This window comes from Battus philenor, unplaced genomic scaffold (assembly GCF_028537555.1).
Source record: "Battus philenor isolate CCGP_79_NKW_IND1 unplaced genomic scaffold, ilBatPhil1.0.hap1 SCAF_26, whole genome shotgun sequence".
NCBI lineage: Eukaryota > Metazoa > Arthropoda > Insecta > Lepidoptera > Papilionidae > Battus > Battus philenor.
Genome location: NW_027181689.1, coordinates 6122214 through 6146402, shown reverse-complemented (window position 1 = coordinate 6146402; position 24189 = coordinate 6122214). Strand labels below are relative to the sequence as shown.

General features: G+C 32.3%; 1 protein-coding gene across 3 annotated transcripts in view; it reads left to right on the top strand.

The window, feature by feature from the left end:
- Window positions 1-24189, top strand: part of Dyrk3 (Dual-specificity tyrosine phosphorylation-regulated kinase 3) — a 188651-nt gene that overhangs the window by 151302 nt on the left and 13160 nt on the right. For all 3 annotated transcript variants that reach the window (XM_068768755.1, XM_068768756.1, XM_068768757.1), the window contains exon 2: window positions 22003-22159. In XM_068768755.1, the coding sequence (XP_068624856.1) occupies window positions 22003-22159 (157 nt within the window). The remainder of the gene's footprint in view (window positions 1-22002; window positions 22160-24189) is intronic.

The following is a 24189-nucleotide window of genomic DNA, read 5'->3' as shown; positions in this document are numbered from 1 at the left end:
TGTTAATATGAATCGTCTTTATGTCTATATGAATGAAACTAGTCCGTAAACGACAAACAAACGTATACTGCAATAGCCTTGTTATGAAATAAATAGTACTTTTTCACAAACTGTGTACTCGAATGATTACTACTTCAAATTAATGTGAAATTAATTATTACATACCTCAATTTCGACTTGAAGCAGGTTAATGTCACATTCGGTAAACATCTATTATAACGTTGATGTATTTAAACATAAGACCACTGTTTTATTAAAACAAATTAGGTATTATTACCGGAGATCGAAGGATTCATTTTTTTGATTTCATTTACTCAATTTTGATTTTGTTTTTAGCGAACGCTACCTAATTCCCTATTAAATGAAGTATGTACAAAAATCGATTGTCTACATTGACAGGCGGTATCTGTGGAACACCCGACGTGTGACACAAAGGCTAACTGTGTTAGCTATTCGCGTTGCTATTTAGCTGGCTCGCATAGTTCAGGCTTTATCCATATTTAATAGCGTTTAGCAATGCGGCTTAGCGACTTAGGTTATGCGAACGTCGCCCGTATTTATGCTTTTTGCAAACTTCTGTAAAATACTATAAATGATTTAAATTGGCGTTAAAAAAGTCGAAGTACGTGAAGGTAAGTTGTGGTTCTTACCAGGTTTTTCTCAGTAAAATCAACATTCCGATCCTGACAGTAGTATATGGAGGAAATTCGGAATAATACTATCTATGAATACATGTTTAAATGTACATTATATGATTTTTCTTGACTTTTTGATTTGCAAAACCTATTCGAAACCAAAATATTTGTTTTATTATAGTCAAGACAATTTAGACTTATGAAATAAAAATATTCTCGCTATCATTTTTGTACTGGTTTTGTTTTTGTGATCTTATGGATTATTACTAGTAGTTGTTTAAGTTATGGAATTTTCAAAATATGCGATTAAATATGGCGACATAAAGCCTGAAGCAAAAATTATAGCATTTTATAAGGTATACGATTCTATGCCCATTTATTGTTCGTTTTTCAAATTATCACAGATAAAAATTTTACGGTCGCATAAAGGCTGCATAATAGTTAATAATTAATATTAATATTCGTGACTAGAAGACAATATTTAACCTATGATGTCCAAATTAGATTCTTTCGTTACTTAGTAAGAGCGAGCCGCGTCTATACCAACCAGGCCTTTGTCCTACGAAACAGTACTTGAGTAAACTATTGTCTACTCATGTTAGCACACCAAACGGCTCACAAATAGCACACTAGCTTACGCTACGTAAACATGTTTATATGAATTTAAGTGATGTACCATTAAGTATAATAAAGATATAATGAATAAAGAGAGTGCAATAATTATTCTAACGTTTCGAAAAGTGCTCCTTTCTGATTCCACAGACTAGTTGGATCCATCAATTGTGTTTCGTTATTTGATTTATTATGGCACAATTGGTACCATCACCTCTTGCAATTTTGGTCTTACCGCCTTTACAGACTTCCGCCATTCGGTCTCCTTCTTTACACTTACTCCGATATTTATTATCGATTTTTGAATGACATACTATTAGATGAGATAAATAAGTAGCTTTATTAGCTTCACTATGATAAAGAAATATAATACCATATTTGATTTATTAATTCAAATGTTGGTAACATATTATTAAAATAAAATCAAAAGTTATTGCTCTGTGGCAGTTCAATAGAAAAATTATTAACCTATTCGAGAGTTAACATTTCATTTATTTCTTGATAATACCTCCTTCCTTATCTTTTTATGTCTTTTTTGGTCTTAACTTATATTTGTTAGTTTGACATTTAGATACCCATTTAGTGATTCATTTACAAATAAGTAGCTTAATTTAAATTTATAATAAGTAAATATTATAACCAAAAAATGATGTTTAAAAATAATTAGCACAATTTATTTATTAGTTATTCCTATTTAATTGTGAAATGTTTGCATTTAAGGTATCAAATAGATGTGGTTATAAATATTTGTTTGTCCTGGAACATCCCTACTTCCGATATTCACGGGAGGGTTCTCGCGGTAATTAGACGTTGCTCTCGGCTGCCCAACAAAGCTGGAATTACGTGCAAACTGCACATAGCGTAACCGTAGTACTTATCGCCACACATCCCAAAATATGCACACGCGAATACATTCCCTATTTGGATAGTCATTAAGATTGATTTAGTGAGCGCTTGGTAATAAATTTGCAATCTCTCTAACTATTATTGCGGATGTTCGAAAATAAACTTTACAGCTGGTGTTTTAAGGTTCACCATTTCATTTTGAATACCATGAGTGAATTAGAGTGTACATTTTCCTATTTCGATTTTGCCACGATTAACAATTGAATTAGAGGTGCAAAAACTAGAAGATGATTAATTATAAAAGTTGTAACAATTGATGTTTAGAAAACTCTATAAATCATTTTGTTTGGTGTAATTCAAGTTTCCAGTATGCACGTCTCGCAACGCCATTGTCCTCTTTTAACCTCATTCCCTCTTTTTTGAAACCAAGCGTTTAATTTTAAATGAATTTTCACGTCTCTCTTTTTATTGACTGTTAACGTAACATTAAAATTCTCAGTTTAAAAGAATAAAATTATTAACACCTACCTTTAACGCAGCGATAAAAAATAATGATTTTTATTGTTTTGCATTTATTGTCAGAACGACACCAAAAATTTACCGGTTTATAAAATAAATTTTATTAATTCAAAAATGATTAGTAAGTAAGAAGATTACAAAATTTTAATCTTTTGCCGTAAATACGTGTGAAATAGTTTTACCATCAAAAAAATAAAGAATAAGGAAATTAATTCCTAGCAAATTGCAATGATAATATTTAATTCAACCAGGTGAAATAACCATTGTCATGATCATAACAGCCGATAGACGCCCACTGCAAGGCATGAACCTCCCCCAAAAGCCGCCACGATGACCGGATTATCTATACTATAATAGTGAATTAACACTATACTCCAATGTTTTATGTTACTACGCTTTCCTTTTTATCATTATAAAAATTATTATGTTAAATTATATGATGCGATTTAATCTTTATTTCGAAAAAGATGTGGAAATTTGGTCTTTTCAGCAGCATTGAGTAATATTTGAATCTTTATCGGGTCTCAGATTGCTGGTCTTTCCATAATTGGAGTGATATAAAGTAAAGTTGACATATCGAGGTGTGACTATAAAGGATTAATAACAAGTTTCCCTTGAGCAACGATGAAATTCTCGTAAGCTTAATTTTTACCTTAAATATTTTGGTAAGAGAACTATCACAAATGAATGTATTAATCTGTTTTGCCTTAATTACATTTATAAAAAAAAAACAAAATTAAACTCGTAACGCCTAAATTTCCTCATAAAGAAGTTAACAAATCCAACATGGGTGCATACTAAATAAATTTTATATTTTAGTATATTTAGTCAATGTATGGAACTTGGTTTGTTGAGTTATTTAGATATTTGGAATCACAATGTATGCAATAAACCTTTTTATTTCATTTAGCAACTGCTAAGTTTCTGGTCGGCTCTTCTCAGCATATCGGCATTTCGAGCCGTGGTAACTTACTTCTTATAATGTTAAAATAATTGACGCTTCTAAAGTATCCGTAAACGCCTAGAAGAAAAAAGACATTTTGAATTTTAATTATGTATGAGTAAATTAAGTACTTTATATGAATGCAAAATTGTATAGGTTTAAAATTGAAAAGAGAAGTGGAATAACTTTTTAATTTGCAGAAATTTGTAAAAAAAGAAACCATTCTGAGAAGCGCTTAGAAGGCGTTTTTCAACATTCCAAGTCCGCAAGGAAGTCTCAACTTTCATAATTTACGGCGTGGAAATTTTTCAATTCGGTGGTTTGACATTTTTATGTTCAATTAGAGTTTCGCATAATTGGCGTATTTATCTGTCTTCTTTCGAATTTACATCTTTAGCTTAATATATTTTACCTTTTTTGTAACGAGGCAGATGAGCTCGGTTATTGAAAAATATTAACTGGTCAATTTAAAACGTAACCTATTGGCAGAATGTTGACGTAATGATTTTTATTTATCGATTTTTAAAAAAACGCTGATATAACCGAGGATGTGGTCGGGTTCTCGGAACGGTGTTTATTGGTAAAAATCGAGGTTTAAGCGTAGTCTGGCGGCCGAAGGGCATTAAAATGTTCGCCGCAGTTGTTTACAATCCGCTTCGTTTGTTTATCTTTAGAATTATCGATTATAACTTTGCGGGGCTTGTTTTTTATTCTTCCTTCACATTGTGTCTGCATTAAAAAAGATTTTTGCAAAGAGCACAATTTAACCGCACACAATTGAATTAAAAATGTATAAAATATATTAAACGTTAGAATAATTTAATTAACTTGTGAATTTCAACAAAAATAATCAAAATTCAAGTTGTATTACATAAAGACAGAATAAAATATTTCTTGTTTTTACGGATAAGCAACTAAATAATTTTAGTTTACACGCCAAATTTTTATGAAGTTTTATTGTACATGTCATGATAGGTTTGGTGATTGGTTAAGTGAAAGGGTTAGAAGCAATTAATGAATAGCTAATTTGTTAATTAATATATGGTACAACCCATATATCAATTGCCAACAATCAATGCAAAAATCAATAGTTTCAGAAGTAACAAATAACGTAATAATAATGTAGTAAGAAAAATTCCTATTACTACAAATTGAAATATTCATTGTTTACTATATGTTTCTGCATACTTTGTAGTGCCAGAAGTTACCAGCCAAACTCATTCCAATAGAAAAGAGAATCTAATGTAACATATTTCAGAGTGTTAACTTTATGCAGGGTGATTGAAAATAGATGTAAAAGTTTTATAACTTTTTGCTGACAAGTGAGCTCTTTATTTACTTCTTTAAAGATGGTATACCTAAACCCAATTAATCAATATGTAAGTTGTAATACATACAGACAAACAAACTTTATTGGTTATTTTATATGAATTAGTAATTACATAATTTTGGTTGATACGATGAAGTTTTATTTTGATATATTATTCACGGCAGCAATTAACATTTCACTATAATCATCTTATTAGCAGAGAGAAGTCAACTGGAAGGCACAAGTATGGAAATAAAAACTGGAAAGTGAAAAAGATAATAAAGTAAAATAAAATCCTTGTTCCTACATAAATAGGGGTGAAACGAGATGTCCCCAATAGCGGGAACCACAAAAAAAATAATAAAACTGGAAGGCATAGGAATATCCCAAGGTTCGATGCCCACATCCAGCAAATTTTCGAGGCTTTAATTAAAATGCGGATATAAGTTTTCCTGTAAACGCGTTGTTTCTAAGTTCCGCACGATAGTATCTTGTCTCAAATGTTTTGATCCACATTCAGCGGTTACGTGAGGTAAAGGCGACGCCGCGCGTCACTTCGCAACGCGCACGTGCACGTTATCGGGACGCTCTAACGTGCAAGTCGGCTTGTTTACAGTTTCACTATTTGTTTACATTCACGCGACAATTATGACGAAACTAATAGTTCATACGGGTCTACGCAGTACGGTGGGGTGTAATTTTTCTCTTTAATGCCGTGCTTATTTATTTTGTCAGTTACTTACCAGTGTTAATAATTAAATTGTATAATGTTGGCAGGGTAAATCACAAACAAAGAAATCAAAGATGAATAAAAAATCATTACAAGCTTTTTACTACATAATAACATGTAATTGTACGCAAAGTACGTTGAACCGACATTACGGGTAATATTAAGGTCATACAGAAAATTTTTAGCTTTGCAAACATTCCTTTCATATTTTTTCGAAAAAAAATTAATGTGCAATAGTTATGAATATATTCTATATCTAAAGTATCAAGTTTGCATGAGATGAAATATATTTAATACTTAAAAAAATTGTGGCCGCATTAGAAGTTTTCCGTGAACTGTAGTGAAAAGCAATATAAATTTAAATATGTGTTCACATTTTATGCGTCCTATATTTTTTATTCTAGCTTTCCAAGCAAGAACTTTGTCTATATTATTTAATACTGTATTTGTATCAAACTAAAACAAAATATTACATTGCACACTTCCTTTATTCAGCCGTGACAGCAACTCAATCCACCGAAAAATTTAATTCTAGTTCGTTTAAAAAATTTATTCATAAAAATTGGATACTGCATATTTTTTTGTTGTAGAACTTTTTGCACATTCGTTGTTTTATTTTATAAAAGCTCCTTGTATTAGTACTTCACAGAATTCAATATGACTTTTCATCAGAAATGAACTCATGAGATTTTTTAAGATTTTATTAAATCATATCCGTTTTCTGTCACAACATGAAGGTACAAAGAAATGTTTCTTCATTTGGATTTTATTATATTACCAATACTCTTTGGAGATTGTTTTTCGCTGTTGTTTTCTCTTATAATATTTGTTTGTTCAAAGAAATTATTATTAAGGTCGTTTTCCGTACGATGAACTCTAAACGACCTACTAAAGTTACAGCATCTTGGACGATCGTTAAAGAGAATACGATTATAACAAATGATCCAAATTGTGCTTAAGGAATATGGTTATATTATAAAAATATATTTTGCTTTACCTATGTATAAAGCCTGGACAGCTCATAGTGCAAAAAATAAGATACGAATTAAACTGGATTAAGGTACCGAAACAACTTTAGTGACTAACCGTGTACTAAGGAATACTGCCCCTCCATTTTCGACCGGGATGTAATACGTGGAAAACATAAATTGAATTTTAGGAACTCGTCACACATATCGGGCTTTCATCCAAATTCCCCCCTCTAGGTTACTCCGACACACCCCAATTTTCAAACAACGAATCTCGTTTTCGCAGAACATTTCACACCGGATTAATTACTCAGATTCATTCGCGTCCCGCGCGAATTTTTCTTTTCATATTCGCCGCTAGCTAGTGACACGGATCGCAGAGTCCCGGGAAACGTCTTAATTACGAGGCGTACGGTTACTAACGTATATTGGGGTCGCAGCGCCACATCTGTCCGGTAATTATCGTCGCAATGTTCTGCTCAAGTTTCGTAATACCATGCAACCGATTGACGTCTTTATCGTTATAGAAAATAAGAATAATATGGTATGCTGCTGTAATACATTTAGGTTATATCTTGCGATAGTTTTTCGCGCAGATCTCTCGGTGAAGGTTATGCCAACTACTTTTCCACCGTCGTTTTGATTTTCTTGACCCGGTTTTCTTTGTTAAAATAAACCGTCGCATAAAATAAACTAGAGGCGCCAGCTAAAATCACCGGATGTATCGGATATAACTAACATCTTCATTGTTAAATTATAGTTTCGCGGTTGATTGATCGCCGTTCCGGAGAATCTATTGTTTACGAGTACTAGCATTCGTTCTCATGTAAATTCTGTCCAGATAATTTGGGTACGATTGTTTCACATGACCCTGGCTAGATTTAAGAATGAAAATATCATGAATGTAACACACTCGCTATTCTTTCTACAATGATTTTATACATGTGTTCGTAGCATGTTATAACATGCCTACCGTTTTATTATAGATAGAATTACATCAAGATAAATGTTGAGTAGAGAAATTCATCATTGGTCGCTACAAGAAGTTTAGATCCTTAATTTTACTGCTGTAATAATTAAATATCTTATTTTCTTCATATCCTTTTATGATCTTTTATATGTATCAATCCACGGTTTGTTTTTACTGACGATACATCTGTCGTGATCATGGAAATAGGCCTCTTGTATACATTTCCAAACGGACCGGCACGAAGCGACCAGCTTCCAGCATCTCGCGTCGACTTTTCTAAGGTCCTTTGTCTACCTTGTAAGTGAATGTCCTACACTGCGCTGAGCTTCATCTTATAAACTATTTTTATAATAAATCCGTATCTCATTATATTAGTAAAAACATGATCAACCTGAACTATTTTCCTACAAGTGATTCATTAGAAGAATCGGAATCTAGTTTGAAACAAAGTTAATAGCATCAACAAGATATGCACTGTTATTTTTAGATTGATGGATGTACAAGAAAAGGTCGCTACTGACGCAATAATCATACACCAACTAATTTTAAATAATAACTTACGGATATACAATTTTATACTAAACGAAAAAAATCATGAGCAATCCAAGGTAGAATCTCTATTGATTTCTTGTTAATAAAAAACATACTTTGAAGTTTTATAGCCTGAGAAGTGCCGTAGGTTAGGAGCATATAGTAAACTTCATTGTGAGTAGTTTTTTTAATTTTGCGAGTAAGGACACTCGCAAAATTAAAAAAAACTAAATCGGAATATTACCTACCTCCTAAATATGTCTGCTTACCTGCTAAAAACTACACTTCACCATCAGATCAGCCGTAAGATTTCCACTGCTAAATAAGACTGTAACCATAAATTTCCAAAAAGATTGGATGGAAGCGGCTCTAGCATCTTTAGACCACCTAAACAAGGCCGTCGTTCCACCTTGTGGGCGGTTATTCAACGCTGTATTGGCCGCTGCGTAGTCTCCGCTTCATACACCTTGAGGTCCAAATGGCTGTCTGTGTATCATGTGGCCTGCCCACTGCCACTTGAACTTATTAATATGCTGGGCTATGTCTGTCATTTACGCGTCTCGCTCGGTAAGCGACTGTGAGCTTACCAAGGAGGCTCAGACTGAGTTGCCTCTTACTGGTAGTTAAACAAAACTTCTTACCGAAATAGAAGACTTATTTGTTCGATAAATATGAATTAACTTATTATATATTGATAAATATTAATATATATGAATGACGATCAAGGATTTCCGGTCACAGTGTGTCATGCATGTAATCACGATCAGGTAGGTAGCTTAATAGTTTCGGATTACCATACATCAGACAACATGTTTGTTCGTCTTGATTGCATTTTAAAATTGATTTTTGTACACAGATACCTAACATCCATGTACATGGCATAACCCATAAATCAACTTTAAGCCGTAATCAAGGCTAATTCTAGGAAGTCCATAAAAAAAATGTTTGTCGCTTATTTAAAACTCCTTGCCATTTAAGAAGTAAATGAATTATAAATGTCTAATGTAAGTCTGATGCGTTTTACTCTCATCTGCAGTTACTTTGTAAGATAAATTTAAGGAAAGAAAGAGCGGTGGGGAGTGATGATCCATTCTTCTCTGGGCTTTTTTTTAACGACATCAATAAAACTGTAACGTGGCGGTTTATGACCCAGTTTATTCATAGAACATTAATTTTTCTGTCGATTTGAGATAAGTTTAATTCCTCCTCGACGTATTATCAAACGAATGAATAAATATAGTTCGCCTCGACTGAACTTTACATAACATTTCCATAGATGTCTCATTTATATGCACCGTCTTCTCTTCCCGATGCATCGTTTGAATAAAAAATTACATGAGCCCATAGGTTAATCGTCGATGTGCGTAATTACAAATTTTAATTACTCTCTTTAATAATCAACGCGGATATATAATTGAAATTAGTAATACCGTGTTGTGGATACCATTTGAATATATTAAATTATTGAACTGTAACTTCTTCAAATATATCAATGGTCGTGTAAAATTATACATTATTATAACTATATGTATGTTATGGAAATATATAAGCAAGTACTTCATTTAACTACGATATATAGTATTTCATAATATTTGTATGTAATTGTGTATATTTACAGTGTGATTGGTTATATATATAAAAACTTCAAAGGTTTGAATTTATAGCTCATTTGCTATCAACTAATGTATTTCTTACCCTATCCAAAACTTAATGGTTCCAAAAATAATAAATTACGTTATGATAATAGTAAGAAACAGCGTTTACAAAATTCGATTTACTACGTATAATATTTAGTTTTTGTTTACTATCTAAATAATAATATAAAACTACCTGCAAAATTAGCACTGCCAGAAGTGATTGGCCTGTCGCATTCCAACAGAGTTAGTTACAGTGTTATCACTTTATATACGTTGTTTAGTAATAGGTGAAGACTTCAAAGTTTTTTACTGACAATTAAGCTGTACATTCACCCCTTTAACCATTTACTCCTATAACTAATCACTCTGTAGATAAAGTAATGCATAGAAAGCAGAGAATCGTTCCTTTAATTTAAAATTTATGCTCCGAAGTAATAAAGAAATTAAACCGTGTTTGTAAGTAAAATGGTTTTAACTCTCAAAAGGTTAATTCGTGAAAACATCGCCTACATTTCTAATCGCAAACTACTTGTAAAAGTTGTTTACTTCTTGTTTTCAAGGTAAAATAAGTATTGATAAGGTTTAAGGTCATTGACATTGGTTGTTGCGCAATCTAATTTCAACCAGTTACGAATGAAATGAAAAAAGAAATGTTTAAATTAGCTCTTGTGTGGTGTGGAAGAAGGTGTGAAAGCTTTAAAGGGGTGAATGTTTTATTCATTTGTGAGCAAAAAGATGTCTTCATCACTATTTCCAATCAACTTGTATAAAGAGATAGCTTTAAAATATGTTATATTAAATTATGTTTTGTTAAAATGCGACAGGCTAACAACTTCTGGCAGTACAACGTCTGCATGGACAAGTAGTAAATAGTAATTAATTTTCATATGTAGTAATCCGAATTTAGATCGCTATTTCTTACTATATTATTATTACGTTGCTAGTTATCTGTAAAATCATTGAGCTGTTGAGAATGTGTACATTAATTGACTGCAAATGGGCTATATCTACGCCCCTTTAAAGCTTTTCATAAACTTATAACCAATCATTCTATGTATATAATATGTATAGTATTAAATCTGCTATTTATGTGCTTGTATTTACTTCGTACTTATTTAAAGAAAAATATGAAAAAAAAACTATTGTTAAAATAATAAAAAGGAACGCCAACTACCATAATGCTATGACCGCAAACCGTGGTGATTCTGCGGGTCCCCGCTGGAATGAGATATATACAGAACCTCACAACGTGTTCCTATCATTATCATCAACAAACTGCATAGTCCATGTATAGTATATTATACGTCATACACCATTATTATCTTTTCGGCCGTACGACGTCACTTGCTAGACATAAACCTATAGATTTGCAATAGGGCTTGGTGGAAGCAGACTACATTCAGCGTCTTCCGACGACCTAAAGAGATCGTCACTCTCACCGTGTAGGACGCCCTATGCTGCACTCACCCGTCTGTGGTTTCCATCCCAGAATCCTAAGAGGCTCTTAGCCCCAGCGAGTAATTGTTTTGTGCGCTATATGGCCTGCACACTACAACCTCAACGCCAATTTCTTGGGTTCTGTAGGTTACTTTCGTTTGCCTATACTAAGTCAATATATATCAACATTAGTTTTTGAACAAACATCATCAAATTGCCATTCACCAAAATACATGTGCGAGGACATATTCAACTCGTTATTTACACAATGTATACTGCAGGATACACAAAATGGAAAAAAAAACTTTAAAGAGAAAACACACTTGAAGTGTGTGTCCAAAAACCGAGCAAATATATATTTTGTAAAGGTAACATTTGTATAAGAAGTGTGAGCAAATACACTTCGATCAATTCTGTGTAGCACGTTTGTAGTTATAAAATAAACGTAACATTTCAACAGCCGTAAACTGTTAACATTACAATGAAACAACATTACAAAGAACCCATCCAGTTATAAACGGAACTCTTGGAAAATCTGTAATGTATTCTAAATTTAATGCAATTGCTTTTTTCTGTTGATTAAATTTATATTTTGTACTTTATCAATTTCTTATACGTTGAGATTGAAAGAGACCAACTACCCAATCAAGTATCTACTTGATATGTGATATGAATAACTCAAAATGTGATATTTTATGAAAAATAAAACGAAATAGCCAAAAGCGTTTCAAACTGAAACAAATTTTCGAGAATCCACCGCTGTGACTGAAAATGACCACAACTAAATTTAGACAAAGAGGTCGTTGACCGGCAGCGCAGATTACATCGGAAATATCGATTTAGAGCTTAAACAACGTGAAACAAACAGCCGACAGTTTCAATAAATAAGCATTGGACGCATTATATTTATTTATAATAATTTCATTAACATATTTGAAAATAGCATTCCGATTAAAGGTTATAATATTGTCACATACTACTAGTAACTAATAGTATTGTCAATTATGTCTGCATATTAAAAAATATAAGTTTTGACTTTAACAAAAACTTACGTACATTTCTCTACGTTTATCATTGTAAAACTGATAACAAATCGTTAGTATGGTAGTATTTTATATAAATAGCAAGTTGTAGTTGTTAACAAGAGTATGAAGGAGAAAAAAATGTAAAAACGATTTAATAACGGATTATTTTAACAGCTTATTTATGTTGTTGAAATCAACCGAAAACCTTTAAAAAGATATAGTGTTTTTACGTAATATTTTTACGAACTAATTATTATCTTTTCCGCCTTAAAACGTCCACTGCTGGATATACACCTACCCCAAAAATTTCAAAAAAGGTCCTTTCGAAGCCGTCTACATTCAAAGTAAGGTCGTGTAACCACCTTGCGGATAAGTATTCTATGCCTTGCTAGCCGGTCCGTGATCTCCTTTCCCAGATCTTTAAGGCATCTTCGGCCATCTGTTCTCCGAGCAGCGTACGCTGCGCGCCCAGTGCTAGCAATTATAGGTTATTCTTATAAACATATCAAGCTATATTTAGGGTAAATAAAAAGGGTAATGTATTTTTAAGTCCACAGCAGCAGATCTGCAAAACTTGCTAACGGAAGTGTGTGATTGTTAACTTCTGAAATCTCGCGCAACACGCGCCTACGCACGTATCTGCGCTCGCTTTACGAGGAATAACGTACGTGACCCACTGAAAACGGAGATATATTGCATAATATCGTAATATAGGCCGTACTAATTTAAGATTATTACTTTACGTAATATAACAGTTTTGGTATATTTGCGTAGGTGCCGTGCTTAAACAATCGGCCGTTTGGAATACGATTCTTGGTGTTTCTATTAATATTGATAGTACTTGCAATTGCAACGAAACGAATACATCAACATAGTAGTCTTAACATACATTATTGGTTAAAGGTGTAAGTGATTTAAAGGCACATTTGTCAGCAAAAACTTTTAAAGCTTTACAACTATTTCAAAATAGATCCTGTTGTAAAGTGATCGCTTTTCAATATATTACTTTAATATATTTTTTTTTTTATTAGAATGCTGCAGACTAATAACCGCTGGCAAAACAAATTCTGCAAGAACAAATAGTAAACAATATTTAAATCAATTTAAATATGTTGCAATCCGAAATTTTCTAACAGTTTTTGTTACTATATTTTTATTGCGTTATTTTTTCTAAACCATTGGTTTTTGTATAGGGTGCCCCATACAATAACTACCAGCAAATGTGCTACATATACATTGAATCTTTTCATACCAATTATCCTGTATGAAAAATAAAAATTTTTCAGCACCTAACAGCATATAACTAACTATTTAATAAATATGTAAGAAACAAAATGTTTATTCATTCGTTTAATCTTTAAAATACAATCACCAGGCTATATAGCAAATGGTAAATAAATAAGATCTTTAATTTTTTTAAACAATCAATATATCATCGCCTCCGAATAGATGTCGCATCGTTTTCGTTGCAACCTTGGAATGATTTCAACAGATCATTGAGGAAAATGCAAGATTTTTTTGATTTTAACGAAAATTTACGTATGCTTATATTTTCCACGTTAATTATTTATGAACTTCATTTATTTATGAAATTTACTTTAAATATGCTTAATGAATTATGTTACTGTAACATATTGCAAAATTTCGATTTGCTTTGCTACTGGTAAAGCTATTGGAGCCAATATGTTTCATTTCTTTCAAAAATATATATTAGTTTTTCTTACATATTTGTTGAAAAAGCAACAGCTAACATGCGTGATAATAAAAATCAAAATGCCATTTACGTAAATATGTTATTCATGAAAAACTGTAAAATTAATAATTTTAAGTAAATAAAGTAAGTAATTTTTCAGAGATTCAATTTAGATTTCAAGATTTTTATAAGTATTAATTTACATTCGAATTTGAGTATCAGTTCAATTTATGCACCAATTAAATTTTGATAGGATATGCAGCTTTAAGCTTAACACACAATTAGGTGTTATGTAATATCATCAACGATACATAAAATTAAACTTTGTTAAAAAAAACTATTTAACATTTTTATACGTTTAATATTCATTGACAAATAAAGTAAATTGAATCGAATAAAGGCGATTAAAACATTTTTTTAAATGAGTTTTTACACTATATTGTTTAGACTTCAATACATTTTCACATATGTATTTTTCCAACTCTCCATAACCGAGCCGTGACTCTTAGACGAGTCCTCTAGTTTAATTTTACTGTTAGCATTACCATCTGCCCCGGGCTTTATTAGTTGAAGAGATAAAAATTATCGTATGCGATTGAATAGCCTAAATCTGTAAGTTTGTTGTTGTACAGGTGTTAGGGTATGTAAAAAGAGGATTCTACGCAAGTTCACCCTCACGTTCAAACCGCATGTGATATTGTGTTATGACCGAGTGATTTGCTCGTTTGGCAAACTAAAATACTCATTGGCAACGTTTGGCTATGATTTATACGATGTTTGGAGTACATTATTATCGTTTGGGCATTAGTCAAGGCAATGGTTTAGACTGTAATTCATGTACGTGAGGGAAGCTAATAATAGATAAGCAGTTGCTTTATTTTGCAAAATCAACCGATTAATGTAATGAGTTAACACTCGATAAATATATTTCAGGTAAAAAGATTGTTAAGGAACAGTTACGTGCGAAAAATATTTTTGTTATGAATATTTCATTTTTTTTTGCTATGTATATTTGATGTTAAGATAATTTTTTCCCTGTTCGGATAATAAATACTCCAGACGCTAGAAGAACAAACAAAAGAAACTCAGCAAGATTATGTAATACAGTATAGTTAGAGAAATGTAAAACAGTTGTGGAAATAGACAGCAAACAAACACACCATTCCCAAGGAGTGCTTTCTTCTATAAAGTCATTTAAAATATAGTAACCCTTAGCACAAAGACGTGTTTGGGCATTTTTATATAAATTAGGCAATTGGAACACTCTACATATTATCTAGTGTCTTGAAAAAAGTGCAAACGTATCCCATAGAAAAATTTATTAATATAGTGACAGACGTGTCTTAGATTATTCAAAATTTTAAAAGGCGAATAATCATATCTGATTTTCATATAATTTAAAGTATTTACGGTATGATATTTAAAGTAAATAAATAATGAATGAATGGAAGACATGATTGTTTATGTACGGCGTCATCTTATCTCGCCAGACATATAAAAGCCTTTTCCCTTTTGCGTCAGTTTCCTGCGGGTCCCAAATGCAACGGCGAAGGGGCATAACGACCCTCTTTGTAACCTCGCCCTTGTTTGTGTCAAACATAAAACAATTTACGGGCTCGGAGACAGCGGAGCTCTGCAGTATTTTCAAAAATAATTTGAATTTTATTCGAATAAACCTTTTGAAACGAAGACTAAGAAAAACTGTTTTTTAATAAAATAAACTTTACTCAAAGATTTTGGGTCGGTACCATCTACGTATAACTTATTTACTTAATAGAACTTTTTTGAAATTATTTTGCCAAGAGACGTTTTAGAGCCCACGTAATTAATATCGTTTAATTTTGTTTTTCAGAACTCTGAATAGCAACATAAGTTAATAAACAGCGTATTTTAAAGATGATATGACAAAGGATATTTTGTAAAGACATAGGAATAGGGTCGACTAGCGTCTTTGCTTCTTTCTGGCATTTGAATGATTCGCAAATAATATCTATAGTTCTCAATGTTATGAGATATATATTTGTGACAGTCAATGTAACTTAAGACGGAGAAGCCGAAAACGGTTAGAACAATGTACATGTTTCGATTAGCTATTTTTTTCTTCATATTTTCATTGAAACACGAATGAGATTCTTATGGAGGAGAAAAATGAAAAAAAAAAACACTTTCTCATTCAAATCAGAGTAGATTAAAACACCTGTCCCTGGCAGTCTAATATTTGACGATACTAAAAGCTTTTTAGAATATAATCAAACAAGAAACATCGTGAATAAAAAACATGATTACGTTATTATTGGTACCAATAGATAACATATTTAGTAAGTGGTGTGTATTTTATTTTCAAGAAATTATGCCATAAATAAAACAAATCACTCTGAAATTCGTTTTTTTTTTGTATTTACGTCCGCGAAGCCAATGTTTGATAGAATGAAGACCAGGTAACTTTATAAATAAGCTACACTTTTTAACATTACATCACATATAGCTAATACGTAAGAGTTTGCCATGTAGTACCGTTGACTCAATAATTTAACGTCGATTCTTACATTTGTTCAGTGTCTGGTCGGACCGGGTGTCTCATGGTAGGAGTCACGCCTGGAAGCTGGCCAACGACGCCGGCGCTTCGGCGAAACTGCTGATTTAGGACAATATATCTCCCACTTATTACTGTCGCAACAACTTTACTGAAAATATGTCTTTCTTCCTTGCAATAATGCCCATGTGAACCATTGACACACATCAAAGAATATGGAACTGTACCGAATTTCTTCTAAAAGTCTTAAAATGTCTCAAAATATTTTTGTCGAATTCGTCAATGTTTTATTAAAATGTTATTTGATTTATTCTCTTTTGCTGGGCAATCAAGGTTAGATCTGATCTCGTTGCTGTTATTTCTCAGCTAATGGTTTACTTATGAGGCAATTTATCTCTAACAACACACCTGACAATAATCCGAATAAATGAAGTAAATATAAGCTAAACAGACCATCCTCGTCGTTTTAGCCGTAGGACGTTCACTGCTGAACAAAAACTTTCCCTATCAATTTATTATAAAACCCGTGTTGGAAGCGGCATTCAGCATCTTTTTACGATCTCAAGTCTCCACCGATCATATTTTCCAAGGCCATGCGGTTCGCCCACTGCTACTTCAAGTTGCGCATTCACTGGACTATACCGGTTTCATTCGTAAGTCAAGATCTTTTCATTTCTGTTTCGTTCTAATAGAGAAATCTCGGGCATAGCCTTTTCCAAGACTCGTTACCTGATTATAAGCTTGGAAAAGAGACCCAAAGTGACCACATTTCATTGCCGTAATTTAACACTAGATCGAGGTACTTAGAGATATTGGACGCGAAAATGTTTTGTTGTTTCCCGGACGCTGCCTAGCTAAAAAGTTGGATTCAACGATTGACTTCTTCCTCGAAGTTGGACTTGCCGAGTTTGATTATTCGTCCCAAGTAGACATACGAGGCGACAACTTCAAGAATCAGGCCTACAACTAATATTGTGTTGGGCACGACAAGACTAAATAGATGTCTAGTTCCTATTTCCTAATAAATTTCTAAATATTATTAAGTGCGCCTTATATTACAGAGGTTGCGAGTCATAGCGTACCACGTGTATCCGTTATTAATTAATATCAAATCTCTTTTGAATAATGGCTCTCCTGTCGTGCCTCTGGATATTTTATTATAATTCACACTTTATAACATACAAACATGTAACTTCTATCACTAAGCTAGAATCAAATACTCGACCTGTTGTTGTGTGTCAGTCTCGAAGATATGTAATATTATTTATATCAAAATTTACTATGTATAATACATATAAGTATAAACTATATATAATACATATTATGTATCATATAGGCACTGAGCATTGCGAGTGATTATGTATAATGTGGTGATAATTATTTGTCGTATTCTTTTTCAAAATCCTTACTAAGCCAAGATAACGTTTAGAAAAAATATTTTGTTTCCAATTTACCGATACCAATTATCCGAGAGCGTGAAGTTGTTAAAAGCAAGCTATTTATATTTATATTTCAGTGAATGGTGAATAAAGGGCTCGCATCGCACCCGCAACACTCAAATCCAATTGTGCAATCAATATATTTATACACTTCCAGACGATCGGCGTGTTGTTTTCAAACATTAATTGGTTCGTGATAAAACAGAACTGTAACAGCAAAAAAGGTATTCGCCGTTCGCGTGCGTCCGCGGTTCTGCTTAATGCTGTAATTTACGTTCGCCATACACGTCGTCCTGGGCAGACAATAGGCCATTGAGACGACTCCATTGTGGTCGCGTGCGTCAATTAGTGCGTGTGGAACGCGTGCGATTTTGATGCGTTGCGGCCGTGGATCGGCACAAACGATATCACGATAGTTCTATCCATTAGAATTATTAATTGCGACTCAAGTTTATGTTTCAACAATCGGTAACTAGTTAATGTATTTCTATAACTGGCCATCACCCACTCGCTTCGCGTGGTCCGCACTGCCTAGTATCATTATCATGATCATTGTTGTGTCAGCCGACATACGCCCTACAATACTTAGGCCTTTTCCAAAGATTGTCACGATGTCCGGTCTTGCGCTCCCTTCGCTTTCTTTTAAATATGTCATAAAATATATTCATCCCAAGTTTTACACAGCAAGAGCTATAGTGTTAAAATGAGCATTTTCTATTGAACGCCCCCTTAACCAGTTGCAGGTGGTGTTTCGTAAAATCTGCTATTCTTACGCTACTCTTAAGTTTTATGACTCCAGAGATGTCGGGATGACTCAATATATTTATAGATTACACACCTCAAACTATAAAAAATAAAGAAAAGCACTTACAAAGGCATTACTTATCTTACTATTCTTACTGTTCTTATGGTAAGCATAACAACAGATACTGAAATGTTTTTAAATAAATTCGGTGAATAATATAAAGGTATTTAATTCTGTACAAAAATTGTATGTGTTGAATAGCTGTTCATAAAAATATAAAATAATACAATACAATTTTTGCTAAGTTTCTCCGTTCTTTTATAATTGTCGTTCTGTTCATAAAACTGATCGACTAAACATTTCCCGCATGAATAACTTTATTTATAAATTGTAAGAAACATTCGTGTCACTTCACTATAAAATATTTACATCCAGTCACCGCAATGATCTTATATTTATACACAAATTTATAATAGGAAACAGTATTAACCGTGAAACTTGTCATGTTCGACGTTTATTGTGCGTTATTGAAGATATAAGCGCAGTCGTATTCGATTTTTTACAATGGTTATTTCAAAAGCCAAACAGAAATGTTACAAAACGAAAACCTTAGGTTTAATTCAGATTCTGTAAATAAAAATGTAACATTTTACGCAAGAGTAGTTAAGGTCGAAGTTTATTCTTTGTGATTTTACGAAGTTTTCTTCTACCGGATAAATTATGTTGTCCTCTGCGAAATTGTACACACTGTAATCAAGTTCATGTATAAAAATCAATTCGTTTGTATTTGTAGTTAGAGGACAAATAGTGATAAACCTTTTACAGTCAAGTCTGTTATATTGGATTCATAACCTTTCTGTTTAAGCTTTTTGGGTTATTTTTATCTAACAAAGGGTTTTTTTTATAACTTTTATATAATCAAATAAGTTAATTTGGCATGTGCTGATGTGGTTAGTCATGTATTCATATCTGTATCATCTATAGTGACAATTGGTGCAGGTCATGAGAAAATGCCATGCCAAAAACCCAATTCGATACAAATGTATAATCGAATTGAGATTCTCTATAATGGCATCTTTTAACTTAAAGTACCTGAGAATTGCCTACAGGAAACTCAGTACGGTTTTTTTTATTTTGTGATCACTTCCACAAATATCTTTTAGTAAGATCGATTTATTCTCTCGGGCTTCATTATCATTTAAAAATCATTTTCATTGTAATGATATTTTAACGAATAATTCCTGATAAGTAAAGTTCATTATACGATTATTTAAAGGCATAGGAGTGTATTATAAAACCGTACAGTACCTCACAAATGAATTATTCATATTAAGGTGGTTAGAGAAAGATATTTTAAGTATTTCTTTACTTTTAGAAATCTATTTTATTTTTATTCTGTGCTGGAATTTGTGTTAACTAAGTCTAAGTCCAGTAGTGGAGTAATACTGATAAAGTGATAAAGTGGAGGTAATACTGATGAAGTGATAATCATGAAGTAAAATATCGACTCTTCAACCTAAGCTGGCCAGCTTGCCCCTCCCTTTTTTCATTCAATCATTCATTTCAAGGGAGGGGCAACCCTCCCATTTTTCGGCATAAAAATACGTTTAATAACTTTTTCGTTACCGTTATGATGTCGTTATAATAGAAGTATGTTAATGTTGTAAAACTTTATTAACTCATGAGTTCTATTTATATTGTAACTATCAGCGTAAACTTTATTAAATTTTGACATCCTCTTACTGACCTTCTCAACGCTCGTTTCCGACCTCGTTTCGTATTATTTAATCACGTCCCATCATATTACTTTGTATACTGACGTCTCATATCTTTTCCGATGTTTCGAGGTGAGAATGTGTTCATCTATTCTAACGAGTTCTATTAAATTGAGAAATATGATGGTCATGAAAAATAACAACTTCAATAACAAAAAAATAGTTTAATTTAGTCCCATTATCATATTATATCAATCTTTACCTAATTATATATGGTCTATAAAAATGTTCCCCGAAAAGGCGATGCCACCTCCTAATTGGTGCTAAAACTTATTATAGGAACAGTGCCTTATCCGAGACGTTATAAAATACCTTTATTTTAATGAAACAATCTCGACGTGCGTCTTGAAGTGATGAAATATGCATTTAGTGGCTGTGGCCGAAATGCCACGACCACAAAAGGCTCGTTTCACCATAATTTCAGTCGTAGAAAACCCACTATTAGATATTGGGCTCCCCCATAGATTTCCAATAAAACCGTTCAGAATCAGTCTGCATCAAATAATTTCCGATGGCCTTAACAAGGACAATTTGAGAGAGAAGTAGAGATGATGAAAAATCTATGAACTGCAGGATGCGCAATAATTAAATTTATTTTCGTTTTCTATTTAATTAACAATATGTGCTAGTTAATGTGGTACGTATTAAAATCCCGATGCGTTATTACATTTAAACTTGAAAAAAAATTAAATATTTATTTTTCGCACTGAAATGTTAACACCAATAATACTGTACAATATCTTCTATGTAATTTTGACGGTTTACTATAACTGAATTCAAAATATTTATGTTCAAAGTAAGAACAAGGAAATAAAACAAGATTATTTATGAATTCTACTTACATTGTAAAATAAAACTCTTTCAACGAAATATTAACGTTTTCGTATTTATTAATGTACATCTTTACTCTTTGAAGTATAAAATAATTTCAATATTAAAATATGTCCGAGTAAACGTTATTTCAATTTCTTATTCTTACAATAAACCCGATGACTTAATGGATGAGTGGGAGATGAAAAATAAATAAACGAATTGGTTAAACTTTAGTTAAATTTGCGAACATTAATATCATTGAGAGAGCAATTTTGCAACTGTTAATACGTTCAACTAAAAAGCACAATTTTGATTAGACAATTTCTTATTATCGATCTTTAGAGGAAAACAAAATTTATGTAAACTAACATTTTATATATTATTTAGTCTTATAACGTTTCCACTATTGGAACGCAAAATTTTTCGTGTAAAGAGGAACTGGTGTAATCCATCACGCGGTCCTAAAATATTAATTTCATGTTTAAAACTTGAAAAAAATTATTTCATTTCTATAATAATAAACTTCACAAACATTTTTGGTCAAATGCACTGCGATTTGCAAGTCTTTATTTAAAACTGTAGCCTAAGAGTAAGAGTCCTTCATCCTTTTTAAGCAACCATGATGGTAAGATTCAATTAATTTTACATTAATAATGACAATGAGCATTAAACTCGCTACCTAATCCGGTCGTAAGTCGCGACGTTGACCCATTAGACTGAAACCGATTTGTTTCCATATTACATTTCTAAACATTTTAATTAATTTAATTCTCCATAACGTATAATTAAAATTTTTATAACATAAATTCTCTTTAGTCTAAATATTGTTTTCTTACTTTCAGGTCATTGACTTCGGCAGTTCGTGTTATGAACATCAGCGCGTGTATACCTACATCCAGTCCAGGTTCTATCGGGCGCCGGAGGTGATGATGGGTGCGCGCTATGGCATGCCAATAGATATGTGGTCCTTAGGGTGCATATTGGCGGAATTGCTCACAGGTCTGTATTCATTTTAAAAAATAATTTCCTATGTTAATAAATTAATCTCCTCATGAATTTCTTAAATAACGACTTGGATCTTTTGAGTTCAAATTACTGAAATAGAGGCTGATCCATGATCAAAATCACTTTTTTAAAATAATATATAAAAAATACATGCTGTATGTAATTTGACGAATATATATATATATATATATATATATATATATATATATATATATATATATCATTAAACAAAGAAAGGAATGTAACTTATTTTTTGAAAATTTCACCTTCAAGACCTTCGATAACATTCTTTCAAAGTACGTTACCTAAACGGATTTCCAAAAGACGCCTTCAAGCTTTTGCAAGAGATGCCATTTCTTCACTATTTTTTTACTTCGATATGACTCCTTGAAATTCGAGTTCATACGAGAATAAATACTTCGCCGTCGTCTCTGCCCCTTAAATATACGTGGAGTATATAACGTAATCACCATGTTTATTATAGAACGCAGAAGACGCTCCTGTTCATCTTCTGGAAACTTTTTTGTGAGCAGTAATAATCTTATATAATTAATGCACAGTGTGAATTATATAGAATTGCATCCCGGGCATCAAACCCTTGACCTGCGATCGCAAGTCTCAGTCCTCTGCCGCTGAGCTACCACTGCTCTAATAAATATCTATCTGTGATAAGTGACCCTGTCCTACTAGAAACCAAGTCATAGAATGACACATTGAACTCTTGAAGCTTTATTTTAAGAAATAAATGTTATAAAAAAAATGAACATAGTTATTGCCCGTCGTGTATGATAATGATACTAACGAATAGTATAATGCTTCAAAGAATAAAATCGAACGGACAGCTGTACTAAAGAACTTGCAATCATAACGAGATTACGATTTACTAGACCGTTGCCGTTAAGTTAGCTAGCTGCCTTTAAGTTTTGCCTCTTGATAACTATCACAATCCGTAACTTAATTCACCTTATCAAAAATGAATAGTCCATATATTATAAACACGGCTTATCTACGGGTGAATATAAAACCTTTTTTTTTATCTTTTCTTATCTGTGTTGCCAGCTTTGATTCAAACTCCAAACATTTAACACGGTTGTTGGCAGTTTCATAGCGACGAATTAATTACGTCATTATTAGTGCATTTTGATGTCATGTTATTGAAGTACCGAGCTGACATATCAAACTAAACGCATTAAAGCCGACAACGAATGCAACAAATCCACGGAAGCCTTACACTGTAACTGCTGATACAATATTAGAAGTGCTGACGAACCCACGGTCCCTGGTTGCGGCGTCGGCAAAGACCTCATTTGCATAAATAATGACCACTAGACCTGGCGAGCGGAGACATCCCGAGCTACTCGCCTTGTTGTCATGCAAGTATCTGCAAGGTTAAACCAGTGATTAGTAAATTATTTAGTTATTAAATAGCTAATGATTAAAATATCCTAAAAAAAAAACTATAACGTGATAGATATATAAGTTTTTACTGTCATATGGTATATAGCTATCATATATATAATAAATAATAGTACACAAAGTTAATACAGAAATATACAGATACAGATATACGACGCATATACGCAAGGCAATTTTAACCTGATTTCAGTGACCAAATCATAACAAATAGTAATTATAGCTGTAACTTAAATTATATTTAACTCTATTTAAAGTACTGTTAGAAAAAACATGTGCTATGTTAATAATTTTAGCATTCTACCTTTCCTCCTGTACCTTATCTTTACATGTATTTGCTACGAGTTTTAAAATTCACTTAATTCACATAGAGAATATGGGTAATATATAACTAAACATTGCAATGGTATTGTTTAAAATTTATATGTACCGATAATAAAGACATAAACTGATAATAAAAATACGCTAATTATTAATAAATGATTCGCATGTTTTCGTGCCATGCAATTGATGGGTTGAAAAATCATTTTTTTAAAACTCGGAATAATATCTATTTTCTACCAAGAATACAATAACTATTCTACCGAAGCGGTTTTATAGCGCTTTAAGTA